Here is a 23,309-nt window from a genome sequence, read left to right on the forward strand (position 1 = left end):
AGTTGGCTGCTATTCAGGAATTAAAAACACACAGCTAAAGACTTAAAGGCCCTGTGAGTTTTTCGCTGGTAATGAAACAGACATAAATTAATTGTGATACCATCAGCAACAAGATTGGTTATTTATAAATAGTTATTTTAAATAAAATTAACTGCACGCTGCCTTTGCTCACATTTTCCAGTGCTAAAATGTAAAGTGAGTGATCCATATGACTGTTAACCAAAGCAGGATGAGACTTTTTTTGTTTAAGTATGTGTAGGACAAAATCAGCAAAGAGATAAGAGGTACGGCTTTGTCCACAGGGGGCGCCAAAATCAACACAAACCGAAGGTTCCTCACAGGAGCTTTAAGCTGTTACAACACAAGGAAAATTAGGAAAAACGTAAAAGTAACCATATCAAACAAGTGTTTTGGCATAAATCACACATTTTATTTGATATTTCTTAAACATACATCAGGCTTGTCCCATCATGGTAACATTATATACCAGTGTCCCATTGGGATGCGCAACATTTCTTAATTAGATAAAAACAAAGTGTGGTGTGTGAGGGACGAATGTGATAAACAAAAAATCTCAATATGAACACCTTGTGACTGCTTATAGTCTGAAATTCAATCTCCCATTTGTGTTTTTCTTTTCACAAACTTTCAAAACATCCTTGTAAGTGTTTCAAAATATAAACCTGTAAGTGATGCAAACAATTCCATAACCCTTTAATCCGACAGTGACACAAAAAGAACACAATAGTGGAACTTAATGGTGATTTTCTGCTCGTTAATTTCCCACAAGTTCTGCAAGTTTCAGCAGAATTTGGCATTCCCATCAGTGTCAACATGCTTCTACTTAAGTCTTGTCCAGTGTAGAACCTGCTGTTAAACATGGTGCTGTAAAACATTGGCGTACACCAGTCAAACATAGAATAAAGGAAAATATCACCAATCAGGGCTCAAAGGGCTTCAAGGAAAGCAATAATTCTATGTTGAGGGACAAGCATCAATATCACAATATAAAAAGTAAACACAGCAAAATAGAACAATTGATAAAATTCACATAATTAGCTCCTTACTGTATGAAAATATGATTTGACTGGCAGGAATAACGGAATGGCCTTAAAAGAATTATATGTATCTCTATAGTTTACATTCTATCAAAGAGACTGCGATATTAAGGTCCAAACAGATCAAATAAAACGGATGTTTCCCTTTTAAACACGTAGTTAAAATTCCTAGTAAACATATTTGGTGCCGATAGCAAGCCACAAACATATCCTGTAAAATTAGCCAACTCAAATGGTTACTGCTTAAGATTAAGAGACCAATTTACATCAATTACCAGAAACCTAAACATCACCAAACGAAAGCGAGCCTGAGCTTTAATAGAGTCTGAAAGGATACGTGAGTAAAAAGCAGATATGTGATATATTGGTCATCGTGCCAAAAGGCGCAAAAAAAAAAAATCACAACAGCTCAACATGTGCAATATTTAAATGAAAAACTGCCACTACATGATGACTGAAGTTTCACATATCTCACCAGCCTGTTAAAAACCAGCCGGCTCCTCTGAAACGTCTTCTATTTAAAACATACTGATCTAAAAAACATGCTGCCGATTGTATTATCTCGTAATGAACGCCACACACTCTCACTAGAAAATGATATTGTCAAACCTTAAGATTTTTCTGCCCCCCAACATGTACAATAATCTTCAGTCCAGCAGCGACATTATGTAAACAACACACTGAGAGGGTGGAGCTCTAGCTATCATGGGCAGGGATTGGCTGAGGGATCTGATGGACACTTGGTAGGCGGGGTCTGTTCAGCTGGCTGCTGTAGGCTGGAGGGTGTTTGTAGTCACAGATCGTCCTCTCAACTGAAACACAAACAACATACAGATTCTTTATAGATATTTAAGTTCTATTAAACACAAAGAACACTTCATGACTTTATACATTTTTGTCTCCCGTAGCTCGGAGGTAGCGTCTAGCCTCTATCTTGAATAAATGGTAATTAACCTCTGCTCCTTCTTCCTTTTAAAGAGGGATAATTAGAGTTGGAGAATGGCTGCAACAAAGCGTATTTCCATCCACTAAAAGTTCTTGTTTTTGTCACTGACAGGCTCAGATTGTTATTCTAAGTGTCTGACAACATTACAGAAAGGATCCCTACAGAGATAGACCTTTTGGTAAGAGGAAGATGATTTATTTGAAACCAGAAACAGTCGTTACATCACTCTCTTTAAAGCCACCAGACTCCATTGACAAAACCAGCATTTTTACCTTGCAGAACATGGGCGTTGCTTATCCGCAGCTGCATCGATTAAAAAGTTAGTTTGTGTTAATGTGCGACTTTGGTATGATAAATGATTAGTCTGGTTCCAAGACAATAACACTGCATGTACAAAAACACTAACTAACTTACTGATTGAGGCAGCTGTTGCTAAGCAACGGCCATGTTCTGCAAGTTAAAATGACTGTTTTTGTCAATGGAGTCTGGTGGCTTTGAAGAGAGCAATGTTAAGGTCGTTTCTGGTTTAAAAAAGCATCTTCCTCTTTGCCAACATTACAGAAAGGATCCCTACAGTGATAGACCTTTTTGTTAGACACTTAGCATAACAATCTGAGCCTGTCAGGAAAAAACTAAAACTTTTAGTGGACGTACCTTGATCACGTGCTCTTGGCTGCAAGGATTCTGTTGCAGCCATTACAGCCTGTTTAGCAGCTGCAGGCTGGAACAATCCACTGGAGCAAATATAAAACTTTTTGTACCCATTATTCAGACCCCAAAATATGTAAGAAATAACTGCAGTCTAGAAGCTTAATCAGAAGTGTTTCTTTGCTTAACTTTAAAGTGAAGGTGATTAAAAAATATATAATGTTCTCTTTAAAAAAGCCTTGGTGGTGATTGGCACAGAGCTTTGAGGAGATGGCGACCTTACTTGGTGGGCACGGTGGGCGAGCCGGAGCGGTGGAAGTGGATGTTCTGCCACTTGCTGTCTCGGCGGTGCCAGATGCGGGTCTCCTCTGACTGCATGGTGCGCGGCATGCCGTCTCTGTCGATGTACTGGGTGAGGCGGATGTAGGCGATGCAGGCGGCCTCGTCCCCGATCAGGTGCACGTGGGGGTTGAGCAGGATGGTGTGGATGGGCAGCTTTCCCTTGGCCAGAGCTGCACAGGAAGAGAACATGGAGGACGGAGAGAGGCAGGGTATTTAGTCACATTTCAGTGACATTTGGTAGAAAAGTTCTTCATGTACCAAAGTCATTAAATGTGTTTTTACAGTTCTCAAAGTAGAAGCGGTGGAAGTCGGTGCCCTCAACCAGGTTACCCAGCGCCTCAGGCTCAAAGGACGTGAGGCCAGGGTCACATATCTTCCTGAAATCGGAGAACAAACATAAGAGTCATGGAAATATGTGGGTCAAATATTTGAGATAAGCAAATCAAACTAGTTGCACTGACGTGTAGGCCTCAAAGTCCCCGTTGTTGATGGCCTCGATCAGCTGCTCTGTCACTTTAATGATCTCCTGCTTACGAGCTGAGACACAGAGAGAGAGAAAGAAACGAGGAAATGATTGATTAGATTTGAAAACACGACCCCTGATCGACAAGAAAGAAACAATACTTAAAGGGGAATTCTGGTATTTTCAAACCTGGGCCATAATGTTACGACTCCGGGGTCCTTGTGTCTGACAACATGACAGAAAGGATCCTTACAGAGATAGACCTTTTTGTTACAGAGGAAGATGATGTTTTTTTTTTAACCACAAACAGACGTTACATCGCTTTCTGGAAACACACCAGACTCCATTCACAAAACCAGCGATTTTACTTCGCAGAGCACGGGAGATGCTTCCCTAAAACTGCAATGATCAGTAAGTGATTTTGTGTTATTGTGTGTTACACAAAGAGTGTGTTGGATCTGAGCTAACCCCTTAAAACACCAAAGTCAAACATTAACACAAAGCCAGCGATCAAGGCAGGAGCAGACCAGGCTTGTTACCGGAGTTAAACCACCGTCGCTTTGCCTTTTTTTGGGTGTATAGAAATAAAACCCATAGATTTAATTTTCACGTATCAGTGCAGCTCCCACGTTCATCAAGTAAGAAAACTATTTTTTTTAAATACTAGGGTGTATATATTCTTGCTTCATCGCAGCTTCGCAGCACAGAAAGTAGCAGCGGGTGTTTTGGCCTTGTTTCTTTTAATTCCATCATTTATTTGATTCCTGTTTGAATTTGTTTCCTATATTTGATTGGTTAAATAGTGTTTCAATTTTCTTCTTCTTTATTATCATTATTATTATTATGCTTTTAAGCCTGTGGAATTCTGTTGTTTATCGCCACCTACAACCTGCTTTGTTTTCTTTTTTATTATGTTTTTTAATTAGTTCCTATTTGAATTCCTTTCCCCTTATTTATTTGGTTCCAGAGTGTTTGCCAATGTCACTTTTTTACTATGTAGGCTTATATTATTTAAAACTTGTTCACTTATTTGTGTATTTTTATATTACAGCACGAGTATGCGCGCCATGTGCCGCCGCCAAGCCGTCAGCCACCTTGTTCGTTTTGTTATAAATAAAAGTTAAAAGTAGAAGACAAAAGTTCTGACGTAGTTAAATGTTTAAATTGTCGTTGTGTTTTTCATTAAAATATAAAAATGAACCAGCCTTCGAAGCATTTGTTTTGTTCAAAGATCACAGCAAGCGCTCACAAGTTTATTAACTGGTGGGAAGATTTCCCCTCCACGGCATCCCTAGAGCAGACCACACACACCTGTGTTCTATGAGGTAAAAATGACCTTTTTGTCAATGGAGTCTGGTGGCTTTGCAGAGAGCGATGTAACGTCTGTTTGTGGTTAAAAAAAAAAAAGATCTTCCTCTGTAACAAAAAGCTCAATCTCTGTAGGGATCCTTTCTGTGATGTTGTCAGACACTTTACAACAACACTTTGTTTGTCGCATTGGCCCTGAAATATTTCACAGCAGCCATTACTGCCTGTGTCGTGGCTGCTGTCTGAAGCAATTTGCACCCCCGTTAGTCATTTAGACACCAACATGTGTAAAAACAAACAAAAAAAGACCAGGTTTAAAAATACTAAAGTTCCCTTTTAGGTTAAAAACAGACCAAAGTTTTACATGAGCACAAACAAAACCAAAAACACAGTCACATCAGGACGTTCAGGTTGTTTTCAGACACACAGAAATACAGCGTCACCAAGAAAGAAATGAAGGAGAGACTGACAGGAAGTTAGTCAGCGTGGTTCAACATTTGACAACATCGAAGTTACCTTTCATGCTAAGTAGGGAAGCTAGGAGACAATGAATGCAGAGAGTAAGTGCTGTTGTTGTGGCAGAGGTGACAAGCACTCCCACAACTGACATTTACAGGATGGAGATAACGTGGTGGAGTCAGAGGGAAGGAGTGAAATGTGTCTTCATATTCACACACACACACAGCAACACTGTTCATCCTTTGTTACCTTCCACAGCTGGAGATCCACTGCTGTTCCCAGCTATCTGAACACTGACAGTCCTCTGTTGGACCTGTGCATCCATAACCTCCAGAGACAACACCAGCACCAAACTGACCGCACAAAGGTGAAACATTTCCTCTGGTGCTAAAACTATCGCTGCAGCTTCAGACCGGCTTATAAATCAGCAGGACGGGTCGCTGCACACGGACAGGATGACCGGTACACCCTCCTCTGATTGGCTGATAAAAAACCCTGACATAGCTAAAATAAGGGTCAAACGAAAAGGGTCCAATGGCTCCAGTTTGGACTTTACTTTGCAAACAGCAAACTCAGCACTGACTAATATTTACAGAGACGCTATCAGTTTGCTCACAGGCCCCAGCACAGCCAGACGGGGCCTTTTACATGCTTTTAGGAAACTGTACAATAATGCACTCAATAACCAAACCCATCGGCTTACACACGATGATTCAGGGCCTTTCAGAGCTTCCAGTGTTGCCAGCAATTATCTCATAACTGGTATCAGGAGAACAAATGCTGCAGAACCTTCAGGTAAACTTCTACAGGTGCACTATGGAGAGTATCATAACACTGCATCACAGCGTGGTTACAGCTGCACTACAAGAGTCTGGGACCCCAGAGTATTCTGGGATTTCTAAAAACTCAGGTAAAGAGCAAAAGAGTTGTTTGCTTTCAGCGATTTATGAAAAAGGGAGATTTCAATCTCAGCGATTTGCTTTTTAAAATTGTGTGATTGTAACAACTCCGAGGGTTTGGAACCCTTTCAGGAGAAAAGGTACTTCTGGGGTTTGGAACCCGCAACAAAGTGTTCTGGGAACACGACTGACGAGTTAAAACTTAAAAAGGCGTTTCTAATACTTTACGTGTTAGAAAGCGTCCTTGGGGAAGTAATCATACACTGTCGTAGTGTTCTTAACGGACCTGCATTTTTTAATATATAGTTTTTTGTATCTATTCTGCTTTGAGTTTCTTTATTTATGAGTGGTGATCTATTAATAAACTCGCCTAACAAGGACCAGAGAGCACAGCAAAGGACCAATCAGGGCAGCCCAGAATATCACCGAGAGCCAGCTGCTGAGGACATCTATCAGACCCGCTGCGGAGCAGAGCCTTAAACACCGGCTACCACATCTTCCAACTCGTCCTTCTGGCAGGCGATACAGGACAAAACATTCACACCCCCCTGAGCTGTTAATCACCTGAACATTGCCCCACCATCCCTACCAGTATTACTGCTGTCTAATGTTTGCACCCAACATGTCTCTCGCCTCTTTCGCTCCTCACATGCAGAACCCTCCATCAGAGGGAGAAAAGAAGAAGTCAACCTTTGTGGGAAGCTTAATTGGCCCTGTTGCTCCTTCACAGGTATGCTCCACATGTTTTACAGGTCTGTTGTTGCGAGCACAATAATCTGAGAAGAGAGTCTCTGCAAACACCTGAGAATGACTTCTTGCCTGTGTCAGAATCCTTATGAAACAGTTTTTTGTATGAAATGTCAGCCTTAGCAGCAGCTCGGCCTCGGCCAGCAGAGAACTGAGATGACTCCACGGTGTCCTCGGAGTGGAAGTAATGCCCTTTGAGCTTCTGTCAGCTGTGTAATAAATGCTCTTTTCCTCTGGGATTTCTTATTAGAGAAAGATGGAGGGCTTGCACGCACACACTCTAATGGAAAGACCCACACACACACACAAAGCGGATGGTGATAAATACAAAGAAACTAAGCAGGTCAACTGATGCTTGGCAGCAGCAGGACTGTCGTGCCAAATGACACAAAGCATAAGAGCTTTCACTGTAAGTGCCGGAAGAGACGACGGGTCAGATGAGGACACAAACACAACACTGACTATAAAGTAAAGGTCTTAAAAATGGAGCTGCTTCTGTGTGGAGTCTTATCAAAGTAAACTGCTTTAATGTTGCTTTCAAAGATGGCAAAAAGACTCAAATTGTTATTCAAACAGTCTGACATCACAGAAAGGATCCTTACAGAGAGAGACCTGCCGTTACATCGCTCTCTTCAAACACACCCTATTGACAAAAACAGTCATTTTCACATGAGAGTCTGGTCCTTCGCTGCCGTGATCTGTTAGTTTGTTTGTGTTATTTTGTCTTACAAAAGTATTTGCATCTGATCTAACCATTTCAAACACCAAAGTGACAAAGTAGCCAATCAAGGCAGAGGTAGACCAGCAACTCTAACGTTCTGCAAGGAACAATTCTCCAGCAACGCAACAACCATTGACTCATTTAAAAACTGCTCTGAAACCTCTTTTCAACAAGATCAACAATCAGTAACAACTGTTACCCAGCTCGCTTCGCTTTCTTTCCTTGCACTTGTGTTTATCTGTTTTGGTTTGTGAGAAGCGACCTCGGGTTTCTTGAAAGGCGCTTCATAAATCTAAGTTTGCATCGTGTTACTGTCAAACTTTTCTTGCTTTAACTTTGGGATTTTGTGAAATATTTAAGCGAACTTCCTGAGAAGAAAAAAATAACTTCTATTCCAACAGGAAGGCGTCACAAGGAGACAACACCTGATTATAAGAGGATCTCAAATAACACAGGTTGGAAACATCTTCTTAAATACAACTGAAGAGACGTTGGGGTGCCATGACTGCTTCTGGCCTGCTAGGGGTGCTGTAAGACAGCAGGAAGTTACAAACACTCCACACTACATCTATACCACATCTATCATTTTTCAAAGTTTTGCAGTCCTACTTCCTGTAACACTCATGAATGTCCTCAGAGATATCAAAGGAGGGAAGCTTGGTGTCTTCTCCAGAACCGGGACATGGACTTACACTGGGAGTCGGGGGCGCCCAGGCTGGGCGGGGGCTCCCCGTGCTGGGGGTCGGGCCCCTGCGTGGGGGTGTGACGGGCGCCGCAGTGGCATGAGGTGGGACGGTCAATGAAAAAGACCAGAAAGGAAGATGTGAAGAAGAGGAGCAGGTAGGCCGCCACCAGTGCCCACAGGACGTACTGGCAGCACTCCTCAGCAGTGGGCCAAACGATGGGAGAGTACCAGCAGGAGGAGAAGGGGGAGGAGAGGGAAGCGAAGGACGAGCGAGAGGAGCAGGAGGAGGGGGAGGGGGAGGGGGAGGCAGGCCGGAGAGAGATGGAGTGGTCTAAGTGCTTCAGGTGGAAGATTTGGGGTTTGGAGGAGGGACAGTGTGCTGTGAATGAGTGGAAGGAAGAAGAGGGGAAATGGAGGTTGGCAGAGTGGAAGCAGCAGGAATGAAAGGATAACATGAGAGGGGGGAAAAACATGAAATGAAGAATGAATGAGAAGCATGCAGGAAATGACAGCTCGTTCCAGCAGCTGAGAACAGATCAGTTTAGAAAGAGCAAATGTTCAGGGATGGAAATGTGGAGGACAGTAATGTTTTTTCCCTTGTAGAAGGTGATGCAGGAAACAGGTTTATACTAAATGTACCAGTATTGAAGAAATGATCTACATAAGTTTATCTCTTTGTCTCTGTGTTTTCACAAGTGTAAACTTTAGGTGCAGCATTGGGCTCATTTAAAAATGGCCACCAAAACCATTAAGGCAATAAGGGCAACCTGCGGAAATAGGGTCAACCTGTGAGCAAACCTTTAAGTCATGGTAAGATCCGTATTTTAACCAGAAACAGACGTTGCTTTGGTGTCTTTAAAGCCACCAGACTCCATTAACAAAAACAGTCATTTTACCTGCAGAACAGTCTGACAACATTACAAACAGCATCCCTACAGAGAAAGACCTTTTTGTTAAAGAGGAAGATGCACAGAAGCAACTGTTAAATCACATTCTCCAAAGCCACCAGACTCCATTGAGAAAAATGGTAATTTTTAATCACGCAGGTCTACGCTGACTCGATTGGTTTTTGTGTTTGTTTGTGTTATTGTTTATGTCTCGGGTGTTTTAAATGGTTAGTTAAGACCCAAAAACAATATTCATGTGACACACAATAACACAAGAAACTAACCAGGCGTGGCAGAGGTAGACCAACAACCCCAATGTTTTCAGCGAGGAAAAATTCCTGTTTTTGTCAATGGAGTTTGGTGGCTTTGAAGACAGCGATGTAACGTCTGTTTCTGGTTAAAAAAAAGAGGATTTTAATGATACGTTGTCAGACAGAATCAATAACAACCTGAGCCGGTCCGGTAAGGAGTTGCTCGTCTACCTCTGCCTTGATCAGTTAGCTTGTTTGTGTTATTGTGACTTGATGACTTTCTTGTTTTTAAATGGTTAGTTTGGCTCCAACACAATTTGTGTAATACACAAAGGAATGGAGGCGGAGGTGAACCAACAACTCCCATGCTCTGCAGGGAAAATGTTCTACTTTTTCAATGGAGTCTGGTGTATTTGAAGAGAGCGATGTAACGGCTGTTTCTGGTTTAAAAAGAAGGGCCTTACTTGTACACATAAAGGTCTATCTCTGTAGGGATCCTTTCTGTAATGTTGTCACACACTTAGCATAACAATCTGAGCCTGTTAGTGGAAAAACTTTTAGTGGACGCACTTTGATTGGCACCCAATGATTATATTGCAGCCATTACAGCCTGTTCCACAGCTGCAGGCTGAAGCAATCTACTGGAGCGTTTTTAAATATTTTTTAAACTAATAGTCATTTAGAACCAGAAACAGGAAGCCATCAACTAACCATCATTCATATCGCAGCAAATCAGTCGTATTCAACACCAAACACTAGCTGCCCTTTAATCCTCCCACTCCCTGCCACAGACAGCTTCTCCACAAAGAAGATACTTCGCCAATTTCAAAGACTTTTTAAGCTCCATTCAGCGTCACTACAGAGCGGTGTACATGAACAATAGCAGAAAGACATGAAGAGGGGGGAAACTGAAGACGTGCTATCATAATCAGAGCACTTTGACACATTTTCATTGGTGCTTTGTTGAATAAGGTTAGTGGAGCATTCAGGAATGATGGCACTATCATCCACGAATAACAATGGAGGCCGTTTATAAATGACAGTCCCTTAATGGGCCTCTGTATGTGCCGGAGGTGTGGGAGCACATACGCTGGCACAGTTCATGGAAAGATATGAATATGAGGATCCTCAGAGAATCAGTAAATGCTCATATGACACAGAGAAGATAGTTTTACACAATGTTATGAATGTGGAACTCTACATGAACTCTACTCTAACAAAGGTCACTGCTGGAGTAAACAAGAACACAGACAGAAACACAAGCGGGAATTAATTCCACTCTTTGGACAATTGGAAGAAATGTCTCCATTCTTCCCCTCACTGAGCTCAAGCACAAAGTCTGCCTCCTCTCTTGTCCTTGTACCTCTCTTTGTTATACCAGAGCCTTTGGAACGCACGGTGTCAGGTACCTGTTTGCACACCTATATGAACTTCCATTGTGAGACTACGTTTCTGTAGGGTGGTTCAAGTTTAAACACATTGTACTGACACAGCCATGACGTGACAATGAGTCAATGAAACAAACGGAGAGATAGTTCATAGAGGATGCAACACATTCATGCAATAAACAAACCAGTAACGTTTATAACTGTTCATGTGAAAAGTATGGTTAGCCCAAACCTTAACAATGTGAGCCAGTGCACCGAAAGACAAGAAAAGTACGGAAGCCCGACGCGGACATGCATCCATACACTTTATTTACTCTGTTTTCCCGTGATAACGAGTTCATTTCAGATGTTTTTTCCAAATCTCAATTTATTAATCTCGTTATCTGGAGATGACAAAGCATGTTTCAATGATAACAGATTCATTATCTCGTTATCTCGAGATGACAAGGCTCGTTTTCCTGTGATAACGAGTTAATTCCAGATGTTTTCTCGAGATCTCAACCGAAACAAATCTTGTTTTCCCATTATAGCGCTTAATCGACCTCATTATCTCCAGATAACAAAGCTGTTTTTCCCGTGATTATGGGATCATTTATCTAATTATCTCGAGATAACAAAGCTGGTTTTGTCACGATAAGAATAGATTAGATAAACTTTTATTGTCTCCTTGGGGACGTTTTTCCTAACAGGATAATTTATCTCGTTATCTCGAGATAACAAAGCTGGTTTTCTCGTGATGACGGGACAATTGTCTGCCGATCTAGAAAACAGAACAGGCTGCTCACTGTGACATTACAGAGCAGGACATGCCATGCTGCCATCGCCCACTAAAGAGGTAAGTTCAGCCTGTTTCTGTGTTTGTTTTGTGCTTTTGCAGCTCTAAGGATACGAGTTATGATCATGTGAGGTTACAGTGGTGCAGCGCTGTTGTCTCGAGATAAATATGTCGAGATCAGGAAATGACTCGTTATCACAGGAAAACAGAGTAAATAAAATGTATGGATGCATGATCACTCAGAGCTTCCATAGAACAGTGACACTGAGCTATGATGTCAAAGCTTGTTTAAAGGGTTTTGAGTGTGCAGAAGTGTACTTTATATTAGTGTGAGCCTCCCTACCTCTCACGTCCTCGTCCTCGATGGTGGTGTTGGCACTCTCACTGGACTCCTGTCAAACAAATAAAAGACACGATTGTAAGCAGCAGGACACAAAGCATTGAAAGACATCAGCTACTTCTCATGTTTCTCGAAAAGCCTTTCAGGGTTTATGTTACAGGAATACTTTATATACCAACAAAACACCTATCCCACCTCCTTCATGTTCATCCCTTGTTAAATATGCATTGCATAAACGAACATTAGATTTAACAAATACAAAAAAAAGCTAATTTTGCATTGATTGATCGGCGGACCAGGCTCCATTGAAAAAAAAGGCAATTTTATCGTGCAGAACGAGAGAGTTGCAGGTCTACCTCTGCCTCAATCTGAAAAAACACACACTATAACACATTTTATGCTATACTTTAAGTTACAACACCAGCATATCACTGCACAAAACCAAAAACAAGCATGCAGAACATTGTTATCTGATGCATGATCCAAACATCTGCACCACGAAAACACCTCCACACAGCAGACAGACTCCGGGCTACCCTGTTAAGACTTCCCTGGTATTCCATGATGTTATTTGTGTTCCAGCAGCATGCATAATCCCGTTGTCACACAACTGTTAAACTGACTCTGACGTCACAACCACAATAGCAGCACATGCTTGCAAGGGTTTAAAGACTGGCATATGAAATGATGCAACCTGGATAATACACAAACTTACATCACACAGATGACCGACGGCGAGTCAAAGAATCGCATGCAACAGCTGACAACAGCATGCATTATTTTACACAATCCATAAGCCCTTGTTTCACCACACGGCAGGTTGTCAGTAACACCCATTAACACACACACACCATCATCAGAAGCTGATTTAAAGGGTTATCCCGTATTTTTTAAACATGGGTCCTATTTTGATGTATTTTGGGGTCTAAATGACTAAATTGTACAGAAAGTTTTGGGACTTATCCATTAGATCCCTTCAGCTAGCAGCAGTGAAACAGGCTGTAATGGTAATAGTCCAGTTAAAGTTATCCACTGACTGGCTCAGATTGTTATTCTAAGTGTCTGACAACATTACAGAAAGCATCCCTACAGAGATAGACCTTTTTGTTTCAGAGGAAGATGAGCAGAAGCAGCCGTTAAATCACATTCTCCAAATCAACCAGACTCCATTGACAAATATGGTCATTTTAGCGTGCAGAACATTGCTGCGTTACTGCCTTAATCTGTTAGTTTGTTTTGGGTGTTTTTGTTGGTTAAGATCCAACACAATATTAAAGTAAGACAAAATAGCAAAGAAAAACTAACCAATCGGGGCAGTGGTTGACCAGCAGACCCCATTAGTCTGTGAGGTAAAATGACTGTTTTTGTCAATGGAGTTTGGTGGCTTTCAATAGAGCTATGTAACACCTGTTTCTGGTTAAAAAAAAGAGGATTTTAATGATGCAAAAAGGTCTATTACTGTAACAATCCCTCTCTTATGTTGTCAGACTGTATTAATAACAAGGCATTTACCCTGAAAGACTACTTTGCAGCCATTACAGCCTGTGTTGTGACTGCGGGCCGAAGCAATCTACTGGATCAATACCAAACGATTTTGTACCAATTTGTAAATCAGACCTTTAAATGAATATAAAAAATAGGACCCAGGTTTAAAATGACCCTTTAAGTGTCTCTAAACTGTAAACAACGCACACCAGCAGCGAACTACAGCTCCATCTGACCAGCTGTATACCTTGTTTCCATCAGCTGGGTTGTGGATAACAGTGGTTTGAGGCTCCTTGATTAGAGAGGACCAACAGTAGGAAGAGAGGTCGGTGCAGAAGGAGAGTGAGTTAGTGCAAGAAAGTTTGACACAAATGTAAGACAGGAAAAGAAAAGGGAGACAGTCGGGGAAATCAACATGATTGATATGTGGGGGGAAGTGAGTGAATCACTACGGCATACCACAGCACTGGTACAGACAGATGGGATGTTACGGCATGTGAGGACGTGACAATTCCCTGAACATTAGGTATACAAGTCTATAACCACACATGATCAAGCTGACAAATACCGACAACAGTATGACAATAAGTGACATTAAAGACAGACGCCATGTTGATTTATCTTCTATCTGCCGTCCTGGCAAACATGGAAAACAAACATTTCTCTACAGCTAAAACATTGAGAAAAGGTTGGATACATACAAGGCAGGCATGTGACCAATTACACACACATCAAACAAATACATGTTTTATCTACAGAAATCATAAAAAACAGATAAAATAAGACATTGTCAGGATGGTCTTCCCTCCCTCATGTACAGTAAATGGTAATCTGTTTGCTGTACACTGGTGCTTTGTCCCCGGCTGCTGGAATTCACACTAACTTGCAGTTCAGTTTTAAGCAGTTTTTTTTTAACGCTGTTTTGTTTAGTTTTTTGTAGAAAGCTTCTCAGGGGCGAAATAAATAATGTATGAATGTAAATAAATAAATAATTAATAAAATAATAATGTAAATACATAAATTATGTATAGAATAACAAATACATTATGAAAATAAATACATAAAGTATAGAATAATAAATAAACGTATGTATACCATAATTAATATATTACGTAAAATATGAAGTATAAACTGTATACAAAATAAATAATAATAAATAATAAACCATGAAATTAAACACATTATGTAAATATATAAATAAATGATACAATAATAAAGAACGTAAATAAATAATGTATAAAATAATACATAAATTACTTATATATAAATGTAAAAGATTTATATATAAATAAAACAATTTACTATAAAATAATAATAATGTAAATAAATTTAGTATAAAATAAATAATGTAAATAAATTTAGTATAAAATAAATAATGTAAATAAATTTAGTATAAAATAATAAATACATCATATAAATAAATAAATAATGTAAATAAATCATTGAAGTATAAAATAATAAAGACTGTAAATAAATAACGTATAAAATAATAAACTATATAAATAAATTACTTGTGTATAAAAGCAAAAATTGTTTGAAATAAAATGACAAAGATGAAAACTAAACATTTTCTTAATAATTTGATCTTATTAGTTTTGTAAACACACAGTACAGTTTCAGCTAGTTATCGTTGGCTTATCGTGTTTAATTTTATTTCAGTTAACGAGAATGTTTCTGACAAACTAGTTTTCGCTAACGATAATAACCGATATAAAGAATACAGGTCTAATACAATTTAGCATTAGCTTAAAACCGTGAGAGTCTGTTCACGTCTGATTTAGAGGCGACAGCTATCATGTGGGAAAAAATAAAGTAAGTCTTTACAGTGGTAAAGAACTTTAAGAGGCTCCCCAGCAAACCTGCGCAGGTTCGGATACCAAGAGAGGCAACATTATGTTGGCCACAGCTGACATGCAACGGCTCCAGTGTTGCCATTACAGGACTCATCAACAACAAAGGGAATGTAGCCCATGTACAGCAACGTGGCAGAGCAATAAAGCAAGCTAGAGGAGCGTGTGGACAGCTCATGTTACACAGGACATTAGATGCTAACAAATGTTAGCTTTGTGGAAAAAACACCAGTGACAATAAAGTGAGAGAAACACAGCTGCATCATCAGGACAGACAGACAGACAGACAGACAGACAGACGGTCATGCAGACATGCAGGCAGCGAGGCAGGCAGACAGTGTACCAGAGAAGGAGTGGGGACAGGCTCTTTGGGGCTGGTGACCACATTGGCCTTGTTGTTGATCTGGAGGGACAGAGTGGACAGACAGGTAGACAGACAGGTAGACAGACGGGACAGCGACAGAAGTGTCAAGGCTTAGTGTTCGGACAGTCGGCTCTTCAAGCAGCTGCTGTGGAGGGAAAAGTGGAACCAGAGAGAGCTCAGGAGGTGCAGCCAAGACGTGCGAGTGTCAGTGAGTCAGGCCATCAAATGTGTGTGACATACATTACAGAATCACATACAAAGCTTTATTTAAAACCACAAAAACAACAACAGTGTCGTTGTTTTTAAAGCCAGTTGGAGCATTCTCATCAGAGGCCTGCCTGAAGAGGCTGACAGTCCGGACTGAAACAAATGACCCAATTACTCTGTGAGACAAAGATTCATTAGCTGAAACCCTGAAATAACTTTTCCACTTGTAGATGCTTTCTGCTTTCACCACAGTTCAATCACACCAGGCAGGTCTGTTTTCCCGTTCCCGCTAACATGTGTTATGACTGTAAGATCTTAATAAGACGTCTGAAATTACACAGTTATTATATATGTATATATATATATAGATATATGTTTTCTACGGAAGCCCTAAGCAGACAAACATTTGTTTTCCAGATAACGAGTTACTTTAAGTTTCTCTTAATCTCAAGATAACAAAGCTAGTTTTCCCTCGATAACGAGTTAATTTCAGTTATTTTCTTGATATCGTGACTATTTTTCTTTTGATCTCGAGATAGCAACGCTGATTTTCCCATGATAAGTTAATTTCAGGTGTTTCCTTGAGATCTCGACTTATTTAGTTTATCTCAAGATAACAATGCTGGCTTCCCTCGATAACGAGTTAATTTCAGGTGTTTTCATCGAGGTCGCGACTTCTCGTCATCTCGAGATAACGACGCTGGGTTTTCTGTGATAAGTTATTTTAAGTTGTTTTCTTGAGATCGACTTATTTATCTCGTTATCTCGAGATAACAACGCTGGTATCCCCCAACCACACAAGCGGACATTACTCGTTATCACGGGAAAACTTAGTACATAAAATGTATGGATGTGTGTCCACTCAGGGCTTCCGTAGTTTTCCTTATATAAAAAGTGAGTTCCGTCTTTGCACAGAAAACTACGTTGTTACTGGTTTGCAGTTGTAGTAAGTTTAGAGCGTAGTACACCAAGTTACAGTTACACTTTGATCACACTGAAGCTGATTCATACTTTGCATCGCTTGGACCCATTAGCACCCACTCACAAATGTAACCACCGGCCTCCACTGTGGGTCAAAGTGAGGGTCAAACTCACTAAAGGACTGCACAGCTTTTGTATTCATTCCAGGAAAATAGGCCCCTTTCTATGCCAATTTTAATCAGGGTTATATTTGGTCTGGTGCGGTCCAAATCGGGCTTATAGTTGTACACTTCTACCCCCTGCAACATGCCAACTGTGAACAGAACATGTGTAATCAGGTTTCTCTTTGTTCCACGTGCACATCCCATCCTGTGATCAAAAGCAGCATGACAGGAAAACACTCACAACATGTGAGGATGTGAAGAACCTCGAGCTCAGTGACACTCAGGAAAGCAGGAAACAGGAAGTGATTCAGTGTCTTCAAAACAACTTGTTGGACTGTCGCCAGGTGAGATGTTTCTAAAGCTACAGCACTTTTTAATCTACATCGACTTTGAACGAGGAGCAGGGACATGTTCAACCATCAGCTTGATACTATGTGGGAAGAGACACTTATTCTAATGTCGGGGAGACACGTGATGACTCTTAACTTCAGCCATGATACATTCAATCGTAGCCCCTGTTTCATTACACTATCGCCAAACAGTACGCAGCCGTAGCTGAAAGTATACCCATTACTACAGTCTTATAAATGTTAGAATAACATGAAAACAAAGTGTTTAACTTCAAACTAGGGATGCACGATATCAGGTTTTTTGCTGATATCCGATATGCTGATATTTTCCAACCCTTTTTGCCGATTTCGATAATGATATATTCGGCACGTTTTTTTCCACCTAATTGCAGAGATCACTCATGTTTCTGAGCCCACCTGAATGCAGCATCCCCCTCAAAAAACACAGCAGAGTGGGAGACATGCCCGGACATGTTTACTGCACCTACTACGGAGACATCAGTGATCGCCGATGGACTCCTTTCATCGTGTGTGCGTCCGTGAATATGTGAGTTAGTTTTGCTCTGATGTTTATGTTACTCTCTGTTAGCGTCGGCTTTGGCCGCGAGTGTATTTTCAGCGTGTTTGATGTTGTTAAGTCGGTAAAATGAGGAGAATGTGTGCTAACTGTTAGCTAGTTGTTTAACTTCTGTTCACCAGCTCAAGTTTCCGTGACTTTGTGAATCTTTATTTGTATATTGTTGAGAACTTTGTGCAGAAAATATGTCGATATGTCATTTTCAAGCCATAAGCTGCAGATACCGATAACGTGCATCCCTATTAAATATACTGTATGTATGCAGAATGTAAACCACCAGCCGATCTGTCCTCTCAGTCATGCCGTGCCTCCCCAGTCTAAGCAGAACTGTGGTGGAGTTAAATACAAGGCGGGTTGTCTACAGCTAAAAACACCACTGCAGGTGTCAGTCTGGCTAACGAGCAGCAGCAAGCTCGGGCCTACCATCAAAAGCTCTGTACCGTCCGTCTTCCTTTTCTGCATCGAGCAGCCACAACACAACGAGAGAGACAATCAACCAAAGCTCTCTGTTCACACGTTTACAGAACATTTCAGGCAGCTGCGAACAATTTCAGCGTCGGGCCTCACAGCCAGAAGCTCCTGAGTCTCTTCAGTTTGCAGACATCTTTGTCGTCATCTTGTAAATGTCGTCGTCTTCTTCAACCTTGGATGTTTTGAATCATCCTGTTTTGTGTTGCTCTTCTGGTTTCACACGATATAAACCTCATCATCCCGCCCACTAACCCCGACTTCTTGCGGACATTTTACCAGGAGGCTGGCAGGAAAAAGTCTGCAGAAAGTCGGGGTGTAAAACTCTTAAGGGACAAAGCTAAAGGGATGGCAGTGTTAGGGGAAGAGTCTGGCTCATCAACATCCTAAACAAGGGTGAGACTGTACGACAGATTTAAAGATAAAGGGTGGAAATGGAGGATTTTTATTATAAGGTATCTGAATGGAGAATGACGGAGAGATGAATCATATTTTAATCAGCTGTTATTATTTTCCAACAGTTCCCTCAGACAACAGATGCTCCTCCTTCTCGACAGAGCAGAGGGGATAATTATCGGGAATAACTGTCACACACTCGGGAAATATACCTCGACTGCAGCTCCCTTTGTGTTTAAACAAAGCAGTCGAGTTCAGTATTCGAGGAACGGCTCTAAACTCGAGCTGCCGTGTGGTTTGAAGAGCGTAAAAACAAAACCTAAAGACGTGGAAGCGTTCTGTTTGAGAACAGAGAAGTGCGAAGAAGAAGAGGGAAGCTGAACTTACTTTGACACCATCTGGTTTCTTGTTCAGCAGACTCTTGGCTGCTGTTGACAAAAAGATAACAATCAGGGGAATCAGTGAGCTGCTTGATGTCACACACACACACACACACACACACACACACACGCACTTTGTCTATTCAAGGCTGGCCAATTACGAGCTGCCTCAAAGTGAGCTCGCGGAAGCAGAAGAGAAAGATGTAAATGTGAGGAGATGAAATACACTCGGTGAATCATTATTGTGGAACATGCAATTACACGAATGTGACAGGCTGTAGGAGACGCCGTCACAGAGCTGAGGCGGCAGGGAAACAAGCGCTTCATCTGCACACTCCAACTCGAGCACGCCGTCTTTTATCTCCAACATGTTTACGTGTAGGAAGGAGAGACAGCTGAAATCATGTGAGAGGTGATTTTATCTGCAGGTCATGCAGGCTGAGACATGAACAGATGATCGGTGGTGACAGGAGGACGGTTTCAGCATCCTCCATGTCAGAGCTGAGTTCGTATGGAGGAGGGATTTGTCATGCTATGAACACGTGCATGTTCAGTAACTGTTGAGGCTTTGCAGCGACATCAAACATCTTTCAGCCGCCATATTGGAGGAAAACTTTATAAAGAGGCAACAGGCAGGCACAAACTCTCTCCTTCACCTTATTAAGTTCACTTTAATCTGATCACTTTGCTTCCCTTCAGTGCCCCAACACACCTGCACCTCTGCACACAGCTGCTGGCCCTGCCCCCCTCTTCCTGTCTATCTGTCTGCTTTGTTAACTGTCCTCATCAGCCGTCTGTGTTCACGGCACAAGAGCCGCGTGTGCACGAGGGATGTTATTAATGACGTCTCAAAGCGAACGACCGTTACTCAATGACACCTTTTACAAGCTTTAAAACAGCCACAGATTTAGGTTCATTTCCTCCAATATGGCCGCCAATGGATACTACAAGGGCATTAAAAAAAACAAAGAAAAACAGAGCGGGAGGAGAAGAGTAATATTCTGAGAAAAATTCCCAGATTAAAGTCGGAAATTTGCCAGGAAAAAATGGAAAATTTGCGAGAAACAAAAACTAGTAAAATCGTGTTTTTGGAACCTTTTTGAGCTGCTACAAAAAGTAGGCTGGGGTTCACGGCCCCCTCCCTCTGATTCACCTGTTCACTGCCCTGTTGGCTCTGCTGCTCACACAGGCTTTCACGGCACAGAGCTCGGAGCAGATTGAGCCCGTTTTCTCTGCTCACAGGAAGCAGACTCCACAGAGGAGAAAGACTGAGCGACCCTCCGCTGCAGAAACACACGTTTCTCTGCTCCCCGTTTGCCCCAGGGGTTACATCCCACATGATGGAGGCTTATAGGCATACAACTGACTTCTATATCAAGTGTGTACACTCTTGGGTGGGTATCCAGAGAGGATTGAGCTAGTTTTATTCTTGCAAATTTGCCGTTTTTTCCTGGCAAATTTCCGACTTTAATCTCGTAATCTTCAACTTTTTTCTCTGAATGATTCCCTTCTCCTCCGGCTCTGTCGTAGGACACAGTGTGTCAGCTGAAAGCTGTGAACTGCTGCATTAGTAGACATGACACTTGCTGCGACGAGTTAAGTCTGACATTGTGAAGAAAACGTGCCGACAACGCCGAGAAAACTTACCTTACACGAGTTAGCACACGAGAGGGAGGAAGAGAGAGAAGCAAACAGTGAGGGCACGTTCAGACTCTGATTAAATACGTTTTGAAAAATGACACGAAAGTGAATAAAACAAGTGAAAGCTCGACTCTCACAAAGAGGATCAATCAATACAGTTAGACTGTGTCTGAATGTTTTGCCCTTTAAAGGGACCTGAAGATGGCACTCCATCGATCCGTGCCGTCGTCCAGTCATTGAGTTTATCGGGCTGCAAAGGCCAGATGATTTAAAAACAGCTGCACAGCTTTTTAAAAACAACATAAGTGCATGAAAGAGGCAGAGCAGAGAAAAATAATGCTGTTTGTGGCTGGAAGGAGGAGAAACACATGTGAGCTGTCTGTCCTCGTTATTACCTGAGAAGTTGCGAGTGGCGAGCATCGTGGTCAGGATAGCACCCTGCGGAGAGAGAGAGGAGAACACGGGGATGTTTGCACAGTCTGAGAGGTTAATGATTACAGATTGTGGAGCTGGATTTCTGCAGGATTACCAGCAGAAAGGCGATCTATAAGTCCCTGTCGTCACTCACCTTTAGTTTCCTCCTGGCGTTGAACTTCTTCAGGCACTCCACAGTCTCCTGTCTGTGCATCATGGACGCCACGGTGGAGCGTTGCTGTAAAACACAGAGGGACAGTGTCAGGAGAAGAAGCTTTTGATTTAATCTACTGATTTAAGAGAGAGTGAGTGAAACGTACGCAGATCCAGGGGTGTTTGAGAGCGTCTGTGGCCGTCACTCTCTTGGCAGGATTGATGGTCAGCATCTTGTTGATCAAGTCTTTGGCCTCCGGAGTCACCGTGTCCCACTCAGGAGAGGGGAACTGTTGGTGGAGCGACATCATACTCCTTATTATTCACATATGCAGGTAAGTTCAGGTGTTTTCTGTCTATAAAAAAGGTTGGTGCAAATATCTCTGAATATCAAACTATTCATTTTCCGGCTCCTGAACATCCATTATTTTAAAAACCAACTGAACTCTGATTCCCTCGCACAGTTTAAACTTTAGAAACCTGAATATTTCAGATTTGTTGGTTTATTAACGGATATTTATTTTCCTAAACTTGTCGGGAGGTTGGCAGAGGTTTTCCATCATCCGTAGTTCTGTCAGGGCAGTTGCAGAGACGCCGTCGACCATGTGGGCGTATCTGACCAAAATCAGGTCGAGCCAACCACAGCGCCTCCTCCTGCCCGTCGTCACACCGAACTCTCTCCTCCTGGACTGTAACAAATCCCCTAACTTTAGACTCTGTTCTTTTTCAACCAAGTTCTGTGTGTGGCTCTAGGGTTGAATAAGAAATATATAAATAGATAGTTAGACATAAATATAACAACAATGGTAACGGAGCTGGCAGCGTGAACCCGAGGCCGAGGTGACTCACAGCCGCTCTGACCAGGACCCTGACTCTGGGTGTGGAGCGGACACGGCGGGCTCAGGTGGCGATAAGAAAGGTGCGAAGCTGGAGAGGCGTGAAAGGAAGGTCAGGCATCAGACCATGCCGGCCTCCAGAGGCCTGAGGGGGTGTCAAGGGCCAAAATGCACCTCGGTGCGGATCAAACCCTCCACCTTGATTTTTGTTAGAGTGGCTGTGCGCTGGAAGTGGTCACCTTAATAACATCCTCCCATCATCCACCATTTCTGCCAAGCTGGAGCATCAACACCTTTGATTTAAGAGTTTATCTGACCCAGTTTAAGCTTCTCATAAACTGGCAGGAAGTCTTTAACCTCCAACATTTTTCCATCCATCTCTCTTTCCTTCCCTCGTGGAGAACAGACACAGAGAGTTTTAGTCTGTCTGCAGATTTCTGCAACGTGTCCTCAGAGTACTAAGAAAAATCCCCAAACTCTTTCTGCTCTGCATGCGGGGCAGAATTAGGCGGATATCCAAACAACAGTAAGTGATAAGAACCTGAGAAACACATTCACCACAGTCTGGCTGCACAGAGAGGACACGCTGTACTGTGAGTGAGCTAAGAGAGCTGCACAGACAGATTACTTTCTGATAGAATATCTAATATATGGAAACATTACTTCATTATATCATCATACTTTTAAACTTTAACAGAAACAGGGAGAATCTGGAGGAAGAGGAAGAATGTGACCTGACACAACACAAAACTTGTGTTGGATCCAAACCATACACTGTATGAATAATGTACGTAGCCGTGATGTCACACATTGGTTTCTCGACTACGAAAACGAAGCCTCGAGTTCGGGATTTGGCCGCCATGTTGGTTTTCTAGAGCCAGAATGACCATATTTGGACGAGAGGGAGCTGGAGAGGAACAAGCTGGAGCTCAGACTTCCTGTGTTTCCAGAAAGTTCCATAAATCTCACAGAGAGGAAGATTATCGTCTGATTTTTGCTTGAAAAAAAACCCAAAAAGCTCCAAAAACACAGACACACAGGTTCAGTGTGCGACCGCCAAGAGAATCCCTCGACATGTGATCGGACACGTTCTAAAACTGGGCCGTTCACATCAAAGCAACGCAACAGAACACACACGGACACAGCTGTGTGTACTATAACTATACTATAGTATTAACTATAACGT

The 23,309-nt window shown here is 41.9% G+C and overlaps 1 protein-coding gene across 12 annotated transcripts in view; it reads right to left on the reverse strand.

The window, feature by feature from the left end:
* Window positions 1-415: 415 nt before the first annotated feature.
* Window positions 416-23,309, reverse strand: part of camk2d1 (calcium/calmodulin-dependent protein kinase (CaM kinase) II delta 1) — a 96,687-nt gene continuing 73,793 nt past the window's right edge. For 2 of the 12 annotated variants that reach the window (XM_069672209.1, XM_069672208.1), the window contains exons 10-19: window positions 21,455-21,577; window positions 21,289-21,372; window positions 21,116-21,158; window positions 19,087-19,124; window positions 15,596-15,655; window positions 13,650-13,694; window positions 11,921-11,969; window positions 3,456-3,531; window positions 3,277-3,371; window positions 2,932-3,164 (exon numbers count right to left, since the gene is read on the reverse strand). In XM_069672209.1, coding sequence (XP_069528310.1) covers window positions 2,932-3,164; window positions 3,277-3,371; window positions 3,456-3,531; window positions 11,921-11,969; window positions 13,650-13,694; window positions 15,596-15,655; window positions 19,087-19,124; window positions 21,116-21,158; window positions 21,289-21,372; window positions 21,455-21,577 — 846 coding nt within the window. Of the gene's footprint in view, window positions 1,871-2,931; window positions 3,165-3,276; window positions 3,372-3,455; window positions 3,532-11,920; window positions 11,970-13,649; window positions 13,695-15,595; window positions 15,656-19,086; window positions 19,128-21,115; window positions 21,159-21,288; window positions 21,373-21,454; window positions 21,578-23,309 lie in introns of those variants that run through there. The other 10 variants (XM_069672213.1, XM_069672212.1, XM_069672211.1 and 7 more) reach the window with 7 other exon arrangements.

Source organism: Semicossyphus pulcher, unplaced genomic scaffold (genome assembly GCF_022749685.1).
Source record: "Semicossyphus pulcher isolate SPU_LCO1_2020_fin unplaced genomic scaffold, fSemPul1.0.p SCAF_21, whole genome shotgun sequence".
Lineage (NCBI taxonomy): Eukaryota > Metazoa > Chordata > Actinopteri > Labriformes > Labridae > Semicossyphus > Semicossyphus pulcher.